Source organism: Fusarium graminearum, chromosome 2, assembly GCF_000240135.3.
Source record: "Fusarium graminearum PH-1 chromosome 2, whole genome shotgun sequence".
In the NCBI taxonomy this organism is placed as follows: Eukaryota; Fungi; Ascomycota; class Sordariomycetes; order Hypocreales; family Nectriaceae; genus Fusarium; species Fusarium graminearum.
Genome location: NC_026475.1, coordinates 4,347,509 through 4,365,866, shown reverse-complemented (window position 1 = coordinate 4,365,866; position 18,358 = coordinate 4,347,509). Strand labels below are relative to the sequence as shown.

Here is an 18,358-nt window from a genome sequence, read left to right as displayed (position 1 = left end):
AAGAGAGAGAGAGAATAAGTCGACCGTACAGAGAAGCTATCCGCAGCAGGACAGAGAGCTAGCTGCATAAGTGGAACAGGCTCGGTATATCGTGTTCGTTAATTCCGCACATTTGAGGCATGTTCGGCTTGTGGATTGAGATTCACAGGCTATGTAACTACCTCGTATACTAAACTCCATCAACGACGCAATAACGGAACCATTTAGTCAGATTCCATGCCTAGCAGACTCTGACGATCCCGGACTGATCAGGGTCAAAAGATTTTCAAGTGGACCCAAGCGGATCTGATAACATGAGCCCTGGTCACCAATTTTTTCTTTCTTCCTCACACCCCCCCTTCGTTATCCGATCGTCGGACTTCTCTCGCATTCAAGGGTCTCGTACAGAATTTACGTAGTATTGCCCATTTTGACCGCTCGTTAGCACGATCTGATAAACCGCTCAACAAACGACACTAACCAGATGCTTCCACTCCATCCCCCGATCCCTGTTGGCGTTGACAAAATTCATCATAACCTTGCCAGATGCAGCAGTTGCATCTGCTGGAGGAATTATGACCTGATGGAATCTCAACCACCAAGAGCATCCCGGAACAGGGTTCCGATGACACAGACGCAGTCAACTTGCCGCTTGATCCGAGTTGTAACAATCTATGTCTTTAGATGGAGGCATTCACTATAAAATAGCGTGAACGAGATATTGTGCAGTGTCGCTGTGTTGTCTAGAGTATGCGCTCTTCTCATTTTTGTTCAACCGAAATAAAGAATGATTCTCATGTGGCATCAGAATAGGGCTTCAAGTTTCACAGGCCTTGCAAACACACAAAGACTAGAAGCGGTCAGTGTTGAGAAACTCTCAAGGAGGCATTGATGTTTCTTTATTAAAACCTGAAAACGAAATAAAGAAAGATACATTCTAAAAAGCCACGTTAAGCTGGCTTAATACTGCTGTTTGTGACAAGGTCAGCTGCAGTGTCCCGATACCTAGCTAACAGTATTCCATGCTCGATCTTGTAGGGATCATAAAATTTGCATAACAGAACTGACAAATTCCCATAAAATTAAGTTAATTTAGCCTCCTAATCTTCTACATATATCGTGGATACTCTGATGCCTTTGCAGTTGTTGATCGCCACTATGCACGTCGATCTTGATCCCGACGCTCAGGTACAGACGATCTTGCAGTTACATAGGTAGATGGGGCTATTTCTTATCAATCAGTTCTCATCTGAGACATTAGACCATCCTTTCCCCCGCTTGTCAGATGTCAGATTAGCACATAGAGAAAATCTCGGTCGTTGGGCTAGTGGACAAAGATCCTGAGTCCTCCAGTTAACTATCAATATTTCCTATTATTTTCTTCGTGATCATTGTTTACTTTTTTATTATCTATTCGAAGTATATTGTGAGTCTATATAGTAAGGAAAGCTATTTTCATGTGGAAAAACACGAATCACATGTCATGTAAGAAGCATATTCAACTCTTGACTGACCAAGGTAACGAAACCCCTTCATTGCTACACAATACAGGATCAGAGGGATCTGAAAAAGAGGCGCTGAACAAGTTCAAGCGTTCGTTGTGAGGTCTAAAGGATTGTTCCAGACTGTGTTCCGCATGCCGTGCATCTAAAGTCATAAGCTTTCACATTGTAGCTCCGACCTACCCTGCCCTCAGGGTCATAGAAAAATTGACCGCTAGGAGCATAAGAGACAAAATTATTAGGGCAGCTTAGGTCGCTTAGACTATACTTTTTAGACTACTTATTTTTATGGCCTAAGACTTAGGGTCAATGATTGAGTTGACTTCAAGGCCTTGCCGTGCAACTAAAACAATTGTATTTACCTAAATAAGTACTAGAAACTATAGTAACCAAGTAAAACAACATGATGGACCTTTTAATCCTATCATGCTATGTCGTCTATGTGATATCCCCAACGCCAGACCCCATGATTATCTACGCTCAAGCCTTAGCCTCGTCCGTCTTGCGACCACCAAGCTGCATGTAATTCCAGCAAACTGTTATGATAAGTCGGTAACCATTTTATCAGAAAGCTAGACAGAACTTACTGGTCCAGCCCAAATCATCTCTGAAACATGACTGGAGTACATCCTCTCCGGCAGTGGTGCCGGTATCTGGGCTAGAAGCAACAGCCTTCTTGCCAACTGCTAGACCAATAACAGGTGGGTAGACTGCAATCTCCTTATATGAGGGAATGTGCCCAGCTCGCTGGCTGAGAATGTTCTGATGGATGTTTAGTGCGACGTAGTGGCCTTGATGCATGGCGCCGCCACATCGCTTGATGCCAGGCCACCTGGTGATATCTCCAGCGGCGTAGTGGGATTCGGCGTTCGGTGTGCCTTGTTCGAATTGAAGGCTGTATAATGGTCAATAAATGAGGAGATGTAGTGAGAACGTGTTTAACTTACTTGGGCTTGATCTTGACAAAGCCCTCCTCGTCAAGTGCTGAGGTGGGCAGATATGTGGTGGTGGGAACACTCCTGGAGATGGCCATGATCACCACGCTGGCAGACATCTTATGACCGTTGGTGAACTCGACATCGTACTTCTCGCTACCGTCGGTGGTCTCTAACTTGTTCTTAGAAGCTAGGCGGTGGTTCATGAGTACCTCAACACCAGCCTCACGGAGCAGCTCTAGTGCCACATCCTTCGTCTCATCAGGGAGACCCTCAGACGACAGAAGCTTGTCACGCGAGTGAACAAGAGTTACGTTGAGATGAGGCTTGACCATCTTAAGCTCAGCCGCCATCTCAATACCGACAGCACCTCCACCGACTACAACAACACCGTGCTTTGCATTTTGGACGGCGTTGATGTGGTTTTCAGCTTCAAAGAGGTATTGCTTTCGAGTCAAGGACTGTGGAACGACGGGCCAGACGCGGCGCAGACCAGTGGCAGCAACAAGGTAGTCATATTCGAGAGTGGATTTCTCTTCAGTAAGGTGGGCTGAGATGGTAGCTTTCTTTGAAGCAGGGTCCACGCCGGTGACTGAGCCTTGTATGATGTTTATTCTGGGATCTTTGAGACCGGGAATGTCGGAGTATTTAACCCAGTTCTTCTTGGAGAAGGCAGAGTCGGCGAGAGCCATGGGAGAGCCGATCAAGTGGTCTGCAATATATCAGTATATTAGTAATTCCATACAGTTCGGCCTTGAGATAAAAAGTACTTACAGTAACCATCTCTTTGGTCAACAATAGTGATCTCGATATTGAATGTAGGCAGGTTGGGGTGATGAGTATATGGCTCAGAGTTCATGCGGGGAGAGTAACCCTGGCTCAGATCCAGCAAGTTGACGGCAGCAGATAGACCACCATAGCAGCCTCCAAGGATGAGAACACGCACGGCGTTTGATGTTTCTGGAAGGGAGCCCATTGTAGCGAATCCTTTGAGTCTATGGGCTATGGGGCGTTTCCGAGATGGGAGTCGTGACGTTGTAGATACAGATGTTGCAGAAATGCGATGATTCAGCGCAACAAGGGTCGGTAAAGAAGCACGGGATGCAAAGGGAGGCTTTGCCTGGGTATAAGAAGCGTTGGGGGATTTGAAAAGTCGTCCCGGTAACTTGGTAGATACTCGAGAGATGATCATGAGCTGGGAAATATGCAAGAAAAGAAGAAGAAATATTCCAAGCTATTAAAGAAAGGAAAAGAGGCGAGAGAAGACGGAGATCCGGGAATAAATGAAACAACCGCCAACGTGAGAACAAAACAATCGGCATCTGATGCTCGGCATCGTACTCGGCTGAAAGCCCTCAACATCGGCCCAAGACCGGCCTCCTTCTTGGAGCAAGGGTTCATCTCCCTGGTTTCCGTCATGACAAGTCCCCAGTTTCTCATCATGAATGAACCATAAATGACCAGTAATAGAAGAGACTCGCCCGGGTTGTAGCGGGGCGTACTCCATTGTGATGATGCTGGGGACTTTTTGACGATGCTAAGGATGTGGAGTTAAAGTTATCAGATCCGTCCAAGACAGCTGCAGCCATCCACTGAGAGAAATTGTCTCCACTGGTTAGGATGAGGACAAGAATTATCAGATCCGGCGGAAGTGATCATGCCCGCTTAGTCAGGCGAACAGACACAGTGAGAATACTGTTATCTGATCAAATTCCTGGCAACGTTTCCACATCGTGTGTGACCATCCCGGTCTAATGGTTCATAGCGTAATTCTCAGAGTAGGGCGGAGAGACGAGTTGGGCCGATCTCCTTGTGCCTTTTGGGGATGGACAAGGATACACCTGTGTGAATAATTACTTTGAGTCATTTTAGACCTCCTAGTTACGGGTACAAGTGTCAACATTAGCTTCATAGACTCAATCGATCCATTATTGTGTAACTTTATATCCTAATTGTTTACCTAAACAGCTTCTATCCTTTATTTGGAGGGTTGATGCGAGATGAGTTGTATGCTGATCTGATAACCTAAATGAAAAATGATGGCTGCCACACACATTTTAGTCTTTGCAGGCTCGGCCAGTAAATGTCTAAGAAAGATTATCTGATCCGAAGAACCCTTGATAATCTGAAGTGGCCTCAGGGTATTAGAAGAATTGGCCGCTAGACGCTAAGACACGAAATTAGTAGATCAGCTTATGCTACTTAGACTATGCTCTTTAGGCTATTTGCTTTTATAACCCAAGACTTAGGAGGTTAACTTTTCTGCTACCTACCTGTAGAGTGGCTCTTTGTCACTCATGCATGGATCAAATGTTTAGTTTAGCAGCGAGCACCACAGTTGATTTCTACAAGGGAAATAGTATAGTTATTATTTCCGGTATTGCTCAACTAGCATCATAAAGGACTCGAGACTCCTTGGGCCAAGTCATGATAAATCCCCAGCATCACCAGCTTATTCCGACAACATGTATCAGCGTCTTTAAGGCGTATGGCAAGACTTCCTCGCTCTATGATCCTCTAAACGTTTTCCACATTCTCATTCAAACCATACTGTCTCCCAGGCCCTATTCTCTTCTCCAGTGGGGATGTTCGATCCTTCGCGTCTCTAGCTCGCTGACCTTATCCCCATTAGAGGTGCCAAGCCAAGACCAGGGTAAGGCCTACTGTAAAATTATGCTTGTTTAAGAGCAAACTAAAGGCAGAGGCTCTGCTCCGTCTCCGTCTCCGTTCCGGCTTTTCTAACTTGTTCTTCACTAGTGATTGTCCAGGGCTGATTCTTTTGCTTACCGAAGGAGAGATAGAGGCGAAAGAAAGCAGACCTCTGAGCTTTAGGCTACAAAAATAAATGATCTAAAACATGGACTAAGACAGCATAGACTGGCCTAGTAATTTCGTCTATTACACTTCACCGGCCTAGCTTCTGGTATTCCCGACCTGAGGAGAGGATCCTTGGGTTCGCCGCCTTCGATGCCTGCCAAGATGATCATACCCTTCCGTGACTGATATCGAAGGCCGATGTTTAGCGGGACTACAATTTTTTCATCATGAGATCTCTTTTCCGTTCTTTTTATCCCACTTCTCCTTCATCTTTATCTATGTCTGTTGGATGTCGCAAGTCGTAAGCGTACCATCCTTGTGTTGCAACTTACACAGCCAACATGGCGACCCCTTCACTTGAGACGAAGAAGAGAAACAAGGCAAGCTTTCCCTCGAAAATATAAAGGCGCCAGTAATGGTGTTCAACTTACACAAAAGCTAACAACCCTTCGCAGCTACGCTCTTTCTTCACCTACTTCGAACTTCTCTTCTATGCCAACCCGACATGGATCGACATTCTTCTTCTCGTCGTAGGAACACTCACGGCTTGCGCCGCCGGTGCTCCGTTCCCTCTGATGGGCATCATCTTTGGTCAACTCGTCAACGACCTCAATACTGCATCTTGCGATAATAGTGAAGTCGCGTCCCAGTACTCGCCAAAAGAACTCCAAGACAGCATCAACAAGAAAGTTGTCATGATCACATGGATTGGCGTAATCAGTTTTGCGCTTATCTACACGTACATCGTGTCTTGGTCCATCTTCAGTCGCCGTCTCGAGAACCGCATTCGCGATCGCTACTTCATGAGCCTTCTGTTGCAGGATGCAACCTTCTTTGACAAGAGGCAGGCTGGAGAGATTACTTCTCGCCTTAATACCGATATTCAGGCAATCCAGTCTGGTACTTCCGAGAAGGTCGGTATTATCATGGGATGTACATCATTCTTCGTCTCGTCGTATGTCGTTGCATTTGTCAAGAATGTCACACTCGCAGGTATTCTTGTATCACTTGTGCCTGCTTTCATGCTGCTTGCAATCGTGGGAAGCATGTTTACTGCAAAGTTTGCGACGGCTATGTCTGAAAAGATCGCATCTGCCTCTTCAATCGCCTCGGAAGCTCTTGCAAACATTCCCGTTGTACAGGCCTTTGGCGCAGGTCCTCGACTAGAGGCCATCTTTGCCGAAAGGATGAAGGGAGCAAGAAAGCAAGGAATCAACAAGGCCTTTGTTGCTGCTGTCCAGGCTGGATTGCTTTACTTTATCGCCTACTCAGCAAATGCTCTTGCTTTCTGGCAGGGCAGTGGGCAGATTGCTGATATGGTTGAGGGTAATAGCGACACATCTGTGGGTGATATTTATACTGTTATTCTCTTGCTAGTTGATGGTAAGCACGTTTTAATCAGCTAACTCAACCTGTTGACTGACCTATCATAGCTTGCGTCGTCCTCGGCGGTATTGCTCCTTTGCTGCCGCTTGTTGGGGCTGCTGTTGGATCTTTTGAAAAACTTCGCGAAGATATGGACAGCCCAGCTACTATCGACACAGGATCCAGCAACGGAGAGAAGATCGCATCAGTAGAAGGCACTGTGTCTTTTAGAAACGTCTCTTTTGCTTATGTCTCCCGACCTCACCACACCGTACTGAAAAACGTCTCCTTCGAATGTCCTGCTGGCAAGCACACTGCCCTTGTTGGTCTTTCTGGCAGTGGTAAGTCTACCGTTGCTGGACTCACATCTCGAATCTATGATCCCACCGAAGGTACAGTTCTTCTCGATGGACATGATGTAAAGGACCTTAACGTCAAGGGCCTGAGAAGTCATATGAGTCTTGTACAACAAGAGCCCTCTCTTCTAGACCGGTCAATCGTTGAGAACATTGCCCTTGGCATCTTGAACTCCGCTCAACCTGAACACGAGAGATTCAAAGCTACAATCCTAGGCACTGGCCTTGCTGAGCTTGCCGCTAAACTCCGTGAGGGCGATAGTTTGGTGACGGCAGCGCAAAGTTTCGGTCAGGAAATGGTTGATCTGATTGATCGTGTTCAGGAGGCTGCCCGACTTGCCGATGCATCTGATTTCGTTGATAGACTCGAGTACGGTTACGGAACACTGGTTGGTACTGGCGGAAAGCTAGTAAGTGGAGGTCAACGACAGCGACTTGCGCTTGCTCGAGCCTTGGTTCGTGATCCCAAGATCCTCATACTTGATGAGGCCACCGCTTCCCTTGACTCAGCAAGTGAGCACCGCATCCAGATGGCCATCGAATCCATTGCCAAGAATCGTACTGTCATTGCAATCGCCCACCGTCTATCCACCATCAAGAATGCTGATAACATCATCGTTATGAACAATGGCGAGATCATAGAGCAAGGAAATCACCTCGAGCTGATGGCTTTGAACGGCTCATATGCCAGTATGGTACGCTTGCAGACAGTTGACTCAGAGGATGCTGGATCTACCACAAGCACTGTCCACACCGATGGTGTCTTGTCCGAGAAAGACTCTCTCGTAGACATCAAGGTCAGGGGTACAGAAAAGGAAGAAGCAGATGTGTCCAAGGAGGAGGAAGCTAAAGAGAAAGAGGTATCTCCCGAGGCAGACGCTGCTCTTGACTCGACTAAATCTGCGTGGGTCGTCACAAAGACCATTGGCGGCATGGTACGACCCTATCTCCTCCTCATCGTTGTCTGCCTTTTTGCAGCTACTATTGTTGGGCTCACCTTCTCTTCGTCTGGTCTGATTTTCGGCTATACTATCGACAACCTGAGTCCCTGCAACCCTGTTGAAGATATCCGGTGGGCAGGCAAGTTCTTTGGAGGCATGTGGTTTCTGATTGCTTGCGTCGAGCTGTTGGCCAATACCACAAGCTGGACCGGTTTCGGCATGGTTGCAGAGAAGTTGCTGTACAAGATTCGAGTTCTCTGTTTCCGCTCTCTGTATGAACAGGACCTTGACTGGCATCAGTCGGAAGGCCGTACTCCAACTGCACTCCTGTCTGTCATTACTTCGGATGCTGCAGCAGTTGGAGGGTTCAGCGGCTCTATTATTGGTACCATCTTCTCTATCGTGGTCAATTTCTTGGTTGCCATCATCCTTTCACACATTCTTGCTTGGAAAATTGCGATTGTATGCTTAGTCATTGTGCCTATCCTTCTGGGTTGTGGCATTATGCAACTTCGATCGCTGTCCAAGTTTGAGCGTCGTCACGCTGGGGCTTTCTCCGGTGCCGTTGGCATCGCTAACGAGGCTGTCAATTCATTCAAGACCATCTCTTCATTGTCTATTGAAGAAGAAGTCATGAGCTCCTACCGCCGTGCTCTCAGGGCGCCCCAGAAGGAGATAACTCTAGCTTCGATGTACGCCAACTTGTGGCTTTCCCTGGCCAACAGCACTGGAAACCTGATATATGCCTTTGCGTATTGGTGGGGGTCAACACGGATTACTGCAGGCGAGGCTAGCCAGAGAGAGTTCTTTATAATTCTCATTTGCATGCTTGTCAGCGCACAGCTTTGGGGCCAAATGTTCAGTCTTGCGCCTGAAGTGTCTCGAGCCAGAGCTGCCGCTTCGCGTATTCTGAGTCTGATTAATCTAGGATCTTCCAAAGAGAAGGCCAAGAAAGGCAAGCTTGCACTGGCTCTCGAGAGTACTAAAAGAGATGTCGAAGCTTGTGCTGAAGCTTCTGCAAAGAGCAGCGGCGGCAAGGGGGCAACCATCGTTTTCAAAGATGTCAAATTCTCATACCCGGCTCGACCTCATATTCAGATCTTGACAGGCATGTCGTTCACCATCTCTGCTGGTCAGTTCGTTGGTCTTGTAGGACCTTCCGGTGCTGGCAAGTCGACCATCATGTCGTTGGTCCAACGCATGTACCGGCCAACAGGCGGAACTGTTGAGATTGATGGTGTTGATATTTGCGCACGTGAAGGAAATGAGTTCCGCAACGATATAGCAGTTGTCCCTCAAGACTGTGCTCTCTTTGACGGGACAATCCGGTTCAATGTTTCGCTAGGTTCAACTCCTGATCACGAGCCCACAGACGATGAGATCCATGAAGCTTGCAAGCTAGCCAATATCCACAACGTTATTATGGAGTTGCCTGAAGCTTATGATACCGAATGCGGGCCTAACGGCTCGCGGCTCTCTGGCGGTCAGCGTCAACGGCTAGCGATTGCGCGTGCCCTTGTGCGTAAGCCTAAGCTGCTGTTGCTTGACGAAAGCACGAGCGCGCTAGACGCCGAGAGTGAACGAGCTCTGCAAGAGGGGCTAGAACGTGTAGCACGCGGTATTACTGTGATTGCCATCACTCATAGGCTTCACACGGTGCGCAAGGCGGATGTCATCTTTATAATTGAAGGGGGTAAGGTGGTAGAAAAGGGTCGGCATGAGGAACTGGTAGAAAGGAGCGAGACATATCGTACAAATGCCCTGCAGCAGATGCTGGGAAACTAAGCTGGGGGTGAAATGCCATAACTTGAGTAATTAATTCATTGATATTGGTTGATAATGTCCATGTTTGAAAGGAAAGCGAGCTAAAGTTGAAGTTGGAGAAGTTAACCCCCACGTCTCCAACACCTGACCTGGCTGACCTCCAACCTCTATTTCTTTTGTTGCCTCACTACGAATTGTAGAGGGTGCAATTGGTGAAGCCAGGCAACCTGTCAATTCAGGGGATTTACCCACGTTTCTGGTCATGGGAAGACTCCCAGGACACACCAAAACTTTGTACCATGATAGACGTTTTTGTGATCCCCTGAATTTGTGTCGAGAGCAAATAACCTGATATATCATGCACTTTGGATGAGGCTGTAAATGAGGCCCTGGCTTTGTAAGCGGACGGAAAAGATGATCTTCAATTTCGAAACAAATGAGATGCAGGAGCGAGACGGAGTTGAATCAGGAGAATGATCATCCGCAGATATTAATAAGGAGCATTAAAAGCTAAAACAAAGCATAGAAACTTTGGTATAAAGTTGAAACCCATCTCTCATGACCGCATTGCAAAGTCCCCCAATAACTCAAAGCCGACGTCACAGCGTACAGGGGTCCAACTGCACACGAATTCAAGTCCAGCCTATCATAGGCCCTGAAATTGATCCTTTACTGCAAGCATCCGCCTCGTCTGAGTCGTCCATCGACCCCTTTGACTTTTTGTGCTCCTTCACCTCTTCATCCAATTGGCCTCGATCTGGCCTCGTGCATTATAACCAAGCTCATCTTCTCACAATTCTCGTTGTATCAACGCCTCAGTACTCCTCAACTGGAATAACCCACGCCAATCGTACAAAACAAGGTTGCGATCGCAGCGGGGACCTTTAGTGTTGTACCTTTTCTTGGCTGATGGGGCTGCCTTGACCTTGACGATTCCCTCATCCACTTGTAACAAGTGACACACAATTGGGCCCTCGAAACACATGCCGTTCGTCACCGGCACACACCTCGATTTGTCCCGAACCACTTTGTCAACATCGGAAAAACTTCTTGCTTAACCTTTTTGACCTCTCTTCCACTCCAGCCTTAAAGTCGCAACCATTCCCTCCCAGTCCCCCCTCGATAATCCCTCCTCTGTTCCTGGCGTTACCCCTACTACAATTCAAACCCGCCTCGACCACGCCCATTCGACCCGAGGAGGGAGTGCTTCTGCCTCTCTATTAGACGATACAGACCCGGTACCACGACAGCAGTACCAACGCGACACTACCGCAAATACGAGCGAGCAATTCGAGCTTGTCGATTACCCTCCCATCCAGGCTCGAAGAGACGCCGCAGACCGCGAGGCTAGAAGGAAAGAGAAACGAGACGAAAAGCGCCGCTGGCTTCAAGAACAAGACGAGATGAAGTTCTCGCATAGTATCCAGTTCAATGCTGTTCCAGATTGGAGCAGCCATTACATTGCTTACAGTAACCTCAAGAAGCTGTACGTTTACACGGTCTCTCAACGTGGCTAAACCATGTTTGTGCTAACTAAACCGTCGTTCAGAATCTACCATCTTGAAAAGAACGCCCATCAAGCTCGCGGAAGTACCGGTGACGCCGAATCGCGACCTCTCATCAACCAAGAAGATGCCGAAGAAGTTTTCTCTAGGGCGCTTGGTGTCGAGCTAGAAAAGATCTGCTCATTTTATGTTTCCAAAGAAGGCGAGCTTCTCGAAGAGGCTGCGCAACTCTTACGCGACGTTGGTGACGAGGCAGAAGATGCCATTGCCGACAATCGTTACCTGCGCCGACTCTCTGTGTCGTCTGCCAATAACCGAACCGGTCGAAATGGTTTCCGCTCAAGAAGCCCGAGAAGCCGTAGCAGCGACAACGAAGAGAGCGGAAGTGAGGAAGGAGATGAGACTACCGGTTTGACAACCAGGCGACGAAGCAGCGGAGGCCGAAGACGAACCATCCCCAGCATAAACAAGTCGCGCTCTGAGGATTTGAATGCATCCACCGATCTTGGCCGGGATATGAGGAGGCTTAGCACTGCTGCAGATGAGAATGAGGAAAACCTCATGTTCTCCTCAGGCATATTTTCATCAGCCATTATGCTCAAGAAGCGTATTATTGGCCTTTATGTATCACTATGTGAGCTAAAGTCATTCATTCAACTCAACAGGACCGGTTTCACCAAGGTACTCAAGAAGTTTGACAAGATTCTCGACAAGGAGTTGAAGGGACCATACCTACGCGCCCATGTTGAGACCGCCTACCCGTTCAAGGACGAAACTAAGTGTATGTTGGAGGAGAACATCGCCAAGATGGAGAAGGCCTTTGCTGAAATTGTCACGGGTGGAGATGAAGCACTGGCCCGCAAGGATCTTCGTTCGCATCTTAGAGAGCACGTTGTGTGGGAGCGCAACACTGTCTGGCGAGATCTCATTGGCATTGAGCGAAGAGCTGAGGCAGCTGGCCTGGGACAGGCATTACTTGGGCAAGAGAGAGGCAATGTAACAAGGAGATTACAGGGCGACGAGGCCAAGGGAGCACAGATCACACAGTTCCGCACACCTTTTGGAAGAGTTACCTTGCCTCCATGGCTTGCCAGCTCGTCGCTTTGGACCCTAATTGCATGCTTTACCGTGTTTGCCCTGCTACTCTTGCTTCCTATCATGGAGAAGCCTGAGCAACAAAACTGTCTGGCAATGCTTGTCTTTGTCAGTCTGTTATGGGCCACCGAGGTAAGTCACACGGCCAGGATTCACGACCAACTTATACTGACCCTTTCTAGACCATCCCTCTATTCGTGACTTCACTGCTGATTCCTTTCCTCTCTGTGGTCTTGAACGTGGTTCGCGATGAAACCCCTGGTAAGCCTCAGAAGCGCCTGGGATCCAAAGAAGCAACCTCTGCCATTTTCGCTGCTATGTGGACGCCTGTCATCATGCTTCTTCTTGGTGGTTTCACCCTAGCAGCGGCTTTGTCCAAATGCACTATCGACAAGCGACTGGCTACACTTGTCCTTAGCAAGGCCGGCACGCAACCAAAGACTGTCCTGATCGCCAACATGTTTGTGGCTGCTTTTGCTTCTATGTTGATTAGCAATGTTGCTGCCCCAGTCCTTTGCTACTCTATTATTGAGGTGAGTTTTGAAGAAACAAAGTGGTGGAATCATGCTGACAACTGTGTAGCCCATGCTTCGAACCCTGCCATCAGACTCCAACATGTCGAAAGCGGTCATCATCGGTATTGCGCTCGCATCCAACATCGGCGGAATGCTATCTCCTATTGCATCTCCCCAGAATGTGGTGGCCATGGGTATCATGCAGCCCGCGCCCACATGGCTCCAGTGGTTCTTTATCGTCATTCCTGTTGGAACTGTATCGATCGTTCTGATCTGGCTTATCCTTCTGGTCACATTCCAGCCGGGCAAGGGCACAACAATTGCGCCCATTCGCCCCGTCAAGGAGAAGTTCACTGCTCTACAATGGTTTGTCACTATCGTCACGATTTCTACCATTGCTTTGTGGTGCGCCAGCCACCAACTAGAGGCCGAGTTTGGAGATATGGGCGTCATTGCCATTATCCCTATTGTTCTCTTCTTTGGTATTGGTTTGTTGACTAAGGAGGACTTCAACAACTTCCCATGGACCATTATCATCCTCGCTGCCGGTGGACTGTCCCTGGGTAAAGCTGTTCGATCGTCTGGTCTTCTGCACACTCTTGCCGAGATCGTCTCTGAAAAAGTGGAAGGCATGAGTTTGTATGGTGTCTTGGTTGTCTTCTCGACTCTGATCTTGGTCATTGCAACCTTCATCAGCCATACTGTCGCTGCTCTGATCTTCCTCCCGCTTGTCTTCGATGTCGGTGCTGCCATGGACCAGCCTCACCCCAACCTCCTCGTCATGGGCGGTGTTCTCATGTGCAGTGCCGCTATGGGTTTGCCAACCAGTGGTTTCCCTAATATGAGTAAGTTTCACACAGAAATTCGATTGAATAAAATTCTAACTTTTCGCAGCTGCGATTATGAAGGAAGACCCCTTCGGTCAAAGATATTTGCAGGTCAAGCACTTCATCAGCCGTGGCGTACCCAGCAGTCTCATCACCCTCATCGTCGTGGTGACCCTTGGATATGGAATTATGCAAGTCGCTGGACTTGACTAGTGGACGAGATCTTGCCTCAATAATTTTATTGCAGCTCAGTTACCAGCTGTTATTGGTAGCTCGAGTTTGAGCTTTGTGTCGGTGCTTTATATGTTGATGGATTACAATGTTATGAGGGTAGGTCAGCGTGGGATAGATTTCAAATTGGATTTTTACAAACTTTACAAGATGAAGATATCGAAATACAAATACATTCAACTTGATCAAGGACATTTGTAAAGTCGGTTGAAAAAATGAGTCAGCTGAATATCAGTATACCTAGGTAGGCAGTAGGAAATATTCAGAGGTGATGGCGTGTAAGTGCGACTGGCACTGTGGCACTGTGCTGATGCAAGTCCGAAGCTCTGGCCATGCTGTTGACGTAGATATTGGCGGCATGACCTGCCACGCCTGCCACCGAATACTCCATACCCAACCGCCGCTCTTGTCTTGATCCAACAACACCTAAAGCTCACCGTCGAATCCAGCACATATTGATCATCCTGTCGATAGCTTGGCCTGGCAAAATTTATGCCCTAGTTGCCCTTGAATTAACTGATGCGCCCCCTCTCCCAATAGCCTCTACAGCTTCGAGCTGGCCGGCGCCATGCTCTCCGCCTTTACAGCCCGTCCTATAATCGAGCTCAAACAACAAACGAAAGCAAAGATTGAGACGATTCTTGCCCATGGTGCGTTTATTTCCCTTATCCCGTGTTTTGTGTAGTTGCTTTTACTATCTTCACCGCAACTCTCATGATCCTATGTACATAACTAAAGCCTCCATCTACAGGCGACCGCGTTCTCGTCGGCCTTAACAATGGCGCCCTCCGAATCTACCGACTAAACGGTCTTGTCGATCCATCACTAATCGGTTCTGCCGATGCTGATGCCGCCGCGGCAACATCCCCGAATGGCGAGAACGGTGCCAGTCCCATAACAAAGTCCTCAAGTCCAACAGATTTGATGCGGGAGGTTGAGCGCTTCTCCACGCGAGCCATCGAGCAGCTTGCCATTATCAAAGATGCAAACACGATCGTCTCCCTATCGAATTACCATGTTTCATTCCACGATTTAAAAACATACGAACTTATCGAAACTCTACCCCGAACCAAGAACGCAACATGCTTTGCATCAACCTCAAATATTGTCAAGGATCCAGATACAGGCATCCCTGAGATTGTAAGCCGGCTGGCTGTTGCGGTCAAGAGGAAACTCTTGCTCTGGAGCTGGCTTGAGAGCGAACTTTCTGATGATGTAGACGAGATTGTTTTGACCGAGTCGATTCGGTCAGTCACATGGGCAAGTGCAACGAAGCTGGTGTGTGGCTTGAACGGCGGGTACGTCATGGTCAATGTGGTCACACGCGAGATTGAAGATGTTGTGAGCCCTGGCTCAGGACCAGCAGCTGGGCAAAACAGTCGCTTTGGTGCGATGAGCAGTGCCGGTATGGGATATATGGGTTTGGGAGGCTATATGCCCAAACCATTGGCTACCAAGCTAGCAGAAGGTGAAATACTTCTTGCGAAGGACATCAACACGCTATTCATCGACGACAATGGAAAGCCTCTTGACAGACGGCAGATTCCCTGGCAGCATGCCCCTGAATCAATAGGCTACTCGTATCCTTATATTCTCGCCCTACAAGCACCTTCGAAAGGCTCGCTCGAAGTCCGAAATCCTTCAACTCTCTCGTCACTTCAAAACCTATCACTACCTGGTGCGGCCCAGCTTCACTTCCCCCCACCAACCTACAGCTTAGCACATGCCGGCAAAGGCTTCCATATCTCGAGTGAACGATGTGTTTGGAAGATGGACGCGACAGATTATGACTCTCAAATTCAAGAGCTTGTGGATGGTGGTCATTTCGACGAGGCAATCAGCATCTTGGAGATGCTGGAGGATGCTTTGTTGAGAAACAAGACACAGACATTGCGCGAAGTCAAGATGTTGAAGGCTGAAGGCTTGTTCAAGAAGAAGAAATACCGTCAGGCTATGGATCTCTTCAATGAAGATACTGTGCATGCACCCCCTGAGCGAGTACTGAAGATGTTTCCTCCCTCAATCGCTGGAGAGCTATCTTCATGGGCAGGTCGCGAGGACGAAGAGAGCCAGGAGTCGGATGAGGCCCCCGCGACACCAAAGAAGGCCAACGGCACACGTACTACTACTCCTGAACCTTCGGAGTCACCGCATGATACTCCTCAATCGAGCAAAGGAGGGTTTGCTAGATATCTCACGGGCAGTTATAGAAGACCCCAGGCAGATACCGCGTCCATTTTCTCGAAGAAGGACACGACTGATGGTGATGACACCGCCAGCGTGAAGGAGCCTGACTCAGCCGACGATCAGCCTTTGAAAGACAAGAACTTGACTAATGCAGTTCTGGAACTGAACAGTTATCTTGCTGGAACACGTGCTCGTTTGCAGCGTGTCCTTGATCCGGTTACTGGAAAATTGAAGCCTCGAAGCGAGCGAAATGGCTCGACAGAAGAGATAGCAGAGAACTTCCTACGAATAGGACTCGACGAATCAGAAGAACTACTGCAAGAAGAACTTCGAAACACGTTTCGTCTTGTCGATACAACGTTGTTTCGAGCTTACATGTTCTCTCGGCCAACATTGGCGAGCTCTCTGTTCCGAATTCCTAATTTCTGCGACCCTAATGTGGTTAATGAAAAGCTTTTGGAACATAATCGCTATAATGAGTTGGTTGATTTCTTCTACGGTAAGAAGCTACATAAGGAAGCTTTGGAGCTGCTGCGGCGCTTCGGTGCTGCTGAAAAGCCAGATGATGCCGCACCAGCACTTCATGGCCCTCAGCGTACTATTGAGTATCTCAAGACCCTTCCCCCATCAGAAATCGATCTTATTCTCGAGCATGCAGAATGGACTCTTAAGGCCAGTCCTAATGCTGCACTAGAGATCTTCATAGGAGATACCGAGAACGCAGAAACATTACCACGGGAGAAAATTGTGTCCTTTATACACGATATCGATACCCAATTGGAATGCCGGTATCTGGAACACATCATCAACGAGCTCGAAGACATGACACCGGATCTCCATAACCGACTGGTTGAGCTTTATGTAGAGAACTTGAAGGATAAGGAGGAGCACGGTGAAGAATGGAACGAGATGATGAATCGCTTTGTTGAGTTTCTGAGGCACGAGTTCTTGAGAGAACCAGTACAGGTTTACAGCCTCAGCAAGGCATTCCAACTGATTCCTCGTGACGGTAAGTGGTATAATCCAAGTTCATGGGGATATTTGCTAATTCTATCGCGCAGATCCTGCTTTTTACGAAGCACAGGCTGTGGTCTTGAGTAAGATGGGTCAACACAAACAGGCACTTGAGATTTATGTGTTCAAGATGAAGGACTACCAAAAAGCTGAACAGTATGTACATGTCGATATTGTGATGCTTCACATGCTGACCCCTACAGATACTGTAACCGAGTGAACGCTACTCAAGACGCCACTCCATCGGCTCAACAGAATACAAAGAACGATGCCGGAGATGATCCTGAAAAGACCACACCGTCTATCTACCATACTCTGCTATCGCTATACCTCCAACCATCATCACCCAACGAGCCTAACCTAGAACCAGCGCTTGATCTACTTTCCAAGCATGGATCACGCCTCCCAGCAACCTCAACCCTGGGCCTGATTCCAGACGATCTTCCCGTTCGATCACTGGAGTCATATTTCCGAGGGCGCATCCGTTCAGCTAATAGCTTGGTAAATGAGTCGAGGATTGTTGCTGGTCTTCGACAAGCTGAGGGCGTCTCTATTGCGGCGCGACTGCATCTTGGGGACGATGTACAAGGCCGGCAAGGTGGGCGCAACCGCCATGTCGCTATCACAGACGAGCGACATTGTGTTGTGTGCCACAAGAAACTCGGGGGAGGAATGCGCATTGGTGGAAGTGTTGTGGCTGTACTGCCGGATAATACAGTGGTGCACTATGGCTGTTTGAATCGGGCAACTGGGAACAAGGTAGACGCAGCTCGGGCGCCAAGTTGGGGTCGCGGGTTTTAGACAGGCCATCATGCTGTGGGAGTATTGTTTGGGGAGCATCTGCATGAATTGGATCGGTGGTAGCCAGTATGATATTTTTTATTTTTTTTCGAATACCCATCATATACAAATCATTTTGTCGCTGAGGGTTTCGTTTTCGCCAACATGAGGATAATTGTTTCTCAATCCTCCTCTTCAACCACCTCTTCTCCGTAGTTTTCTTCCTCCTTTGCTTCAGCTGCCGCGTCTCTAGCTTTATCCTGCTCCATTCGTGCTGTGAGCTCCTGGTTGATCGTGGACTGGGTTTCAGCGATAGATGCGCGGAGGGCCTTAAGATATGACGCCTTGTCGGTCGTTGAGGCCGTAGAAGAAATGGCGGATAGTGTGTGCGAGACCTGGAAAGGCTCACTCTCGGGGGAAGTGTAGTCTGCGGTGAGGGTTGGTTGCGACATTATGGAAAGCGAATGGCTTGTGAAGTTGAATGACGAAGGATTGAAGGAAGCAATCGAGGCTTGATATTGTCGACGCGGGGTTGACTGAACGCA

General features: G+C 48.2%; 4 protein-coding genes across 4 annotated transcripts; 3 read left to right on the top strand and 1 right to left on the bottom strand.

Annotated features, from left to right (window-relative positions):
- Nucleotides 1-1,961: 1,961 nt before the first annotated feature.
- FGSG_04335 (uncharacterized protein) lies at nt 1,962-3,856 on the bottom strand (the record flags this gene model as incomplete). Its single annotated transcript, XM_011322976.1, has 5 exons — nt 1,962-2,017; nt 2,069-2,376; nt 2,429-3,128; nt 3,191-3,611; nt 3,758-3,856. 5 exons carry the CDS (start codon nt 3,854-3,856, stop codon nt 1,962-1,964), a joined length of 1,584 nt encoding a protein of 527 aa, XP_011321278.1.
- A 987-nt stretch (nt 3,857-4,843) lies between these two features.
- On the top strand, nt 4,844-9,680 carry FGSG_04336 (uncharacterized protein; the record flags this gene model as incomplete). The annotated part of the gene is made up of 3 exons (XM_011322975.1): nt 4,844-5,069; nt 5,768-6,616; nt 6,667-9,680. The coding sequence occupies 3 exons, from the start codon at nt 4,844-4,846 to the stop codon at nt 9,678-9,680; spliced, it is 4,089 nt and encodes a 1,362-aa protein (XP_011321277.1).
- Nucleotides 9,681-11,062: 1,382 nt separating this feature from the next.
- FGSG_12273 (uncharacterized protein) lies at nt 11,063-13,814 on the top strand (the record flags this gene model as incomplete). The annotated part of the gene is made up of 5 exons (XM_011322974.1): nt 11,063-11,145; nt 11,209-12,391; nt 12,442-12,792; nt 12,842-13,619; nt 13,669-13,814. 5 exons carry the CDS (start codon nt 11,063-11,065, stop codon nt 13,812-13,814), a joined length of 2,541 nt encoding a protein of 846 aa, XP_011321276.1.
- Nucleotides 13,815-14,287: 473 nt separating this feature from the next.
- FGSG_12272 (uncharacterized protein) lies at nt 14,288-17,227 on the top strand (the record flags this gene model as incomplete). The annotated part of the gene is made up of 3 exons (XM_011322973.1): nt 14,288-14,482; nt 14,584-17,028; nt 17,081-17,227. Coding segments are annotated over exons 1-3 (2,673 nt in total), but the record flags the coding sequence as incomplete, so codon positions are not given.
- Nucleotides 17,228-18,358: the final 1,131 nt, after the last annotated feature.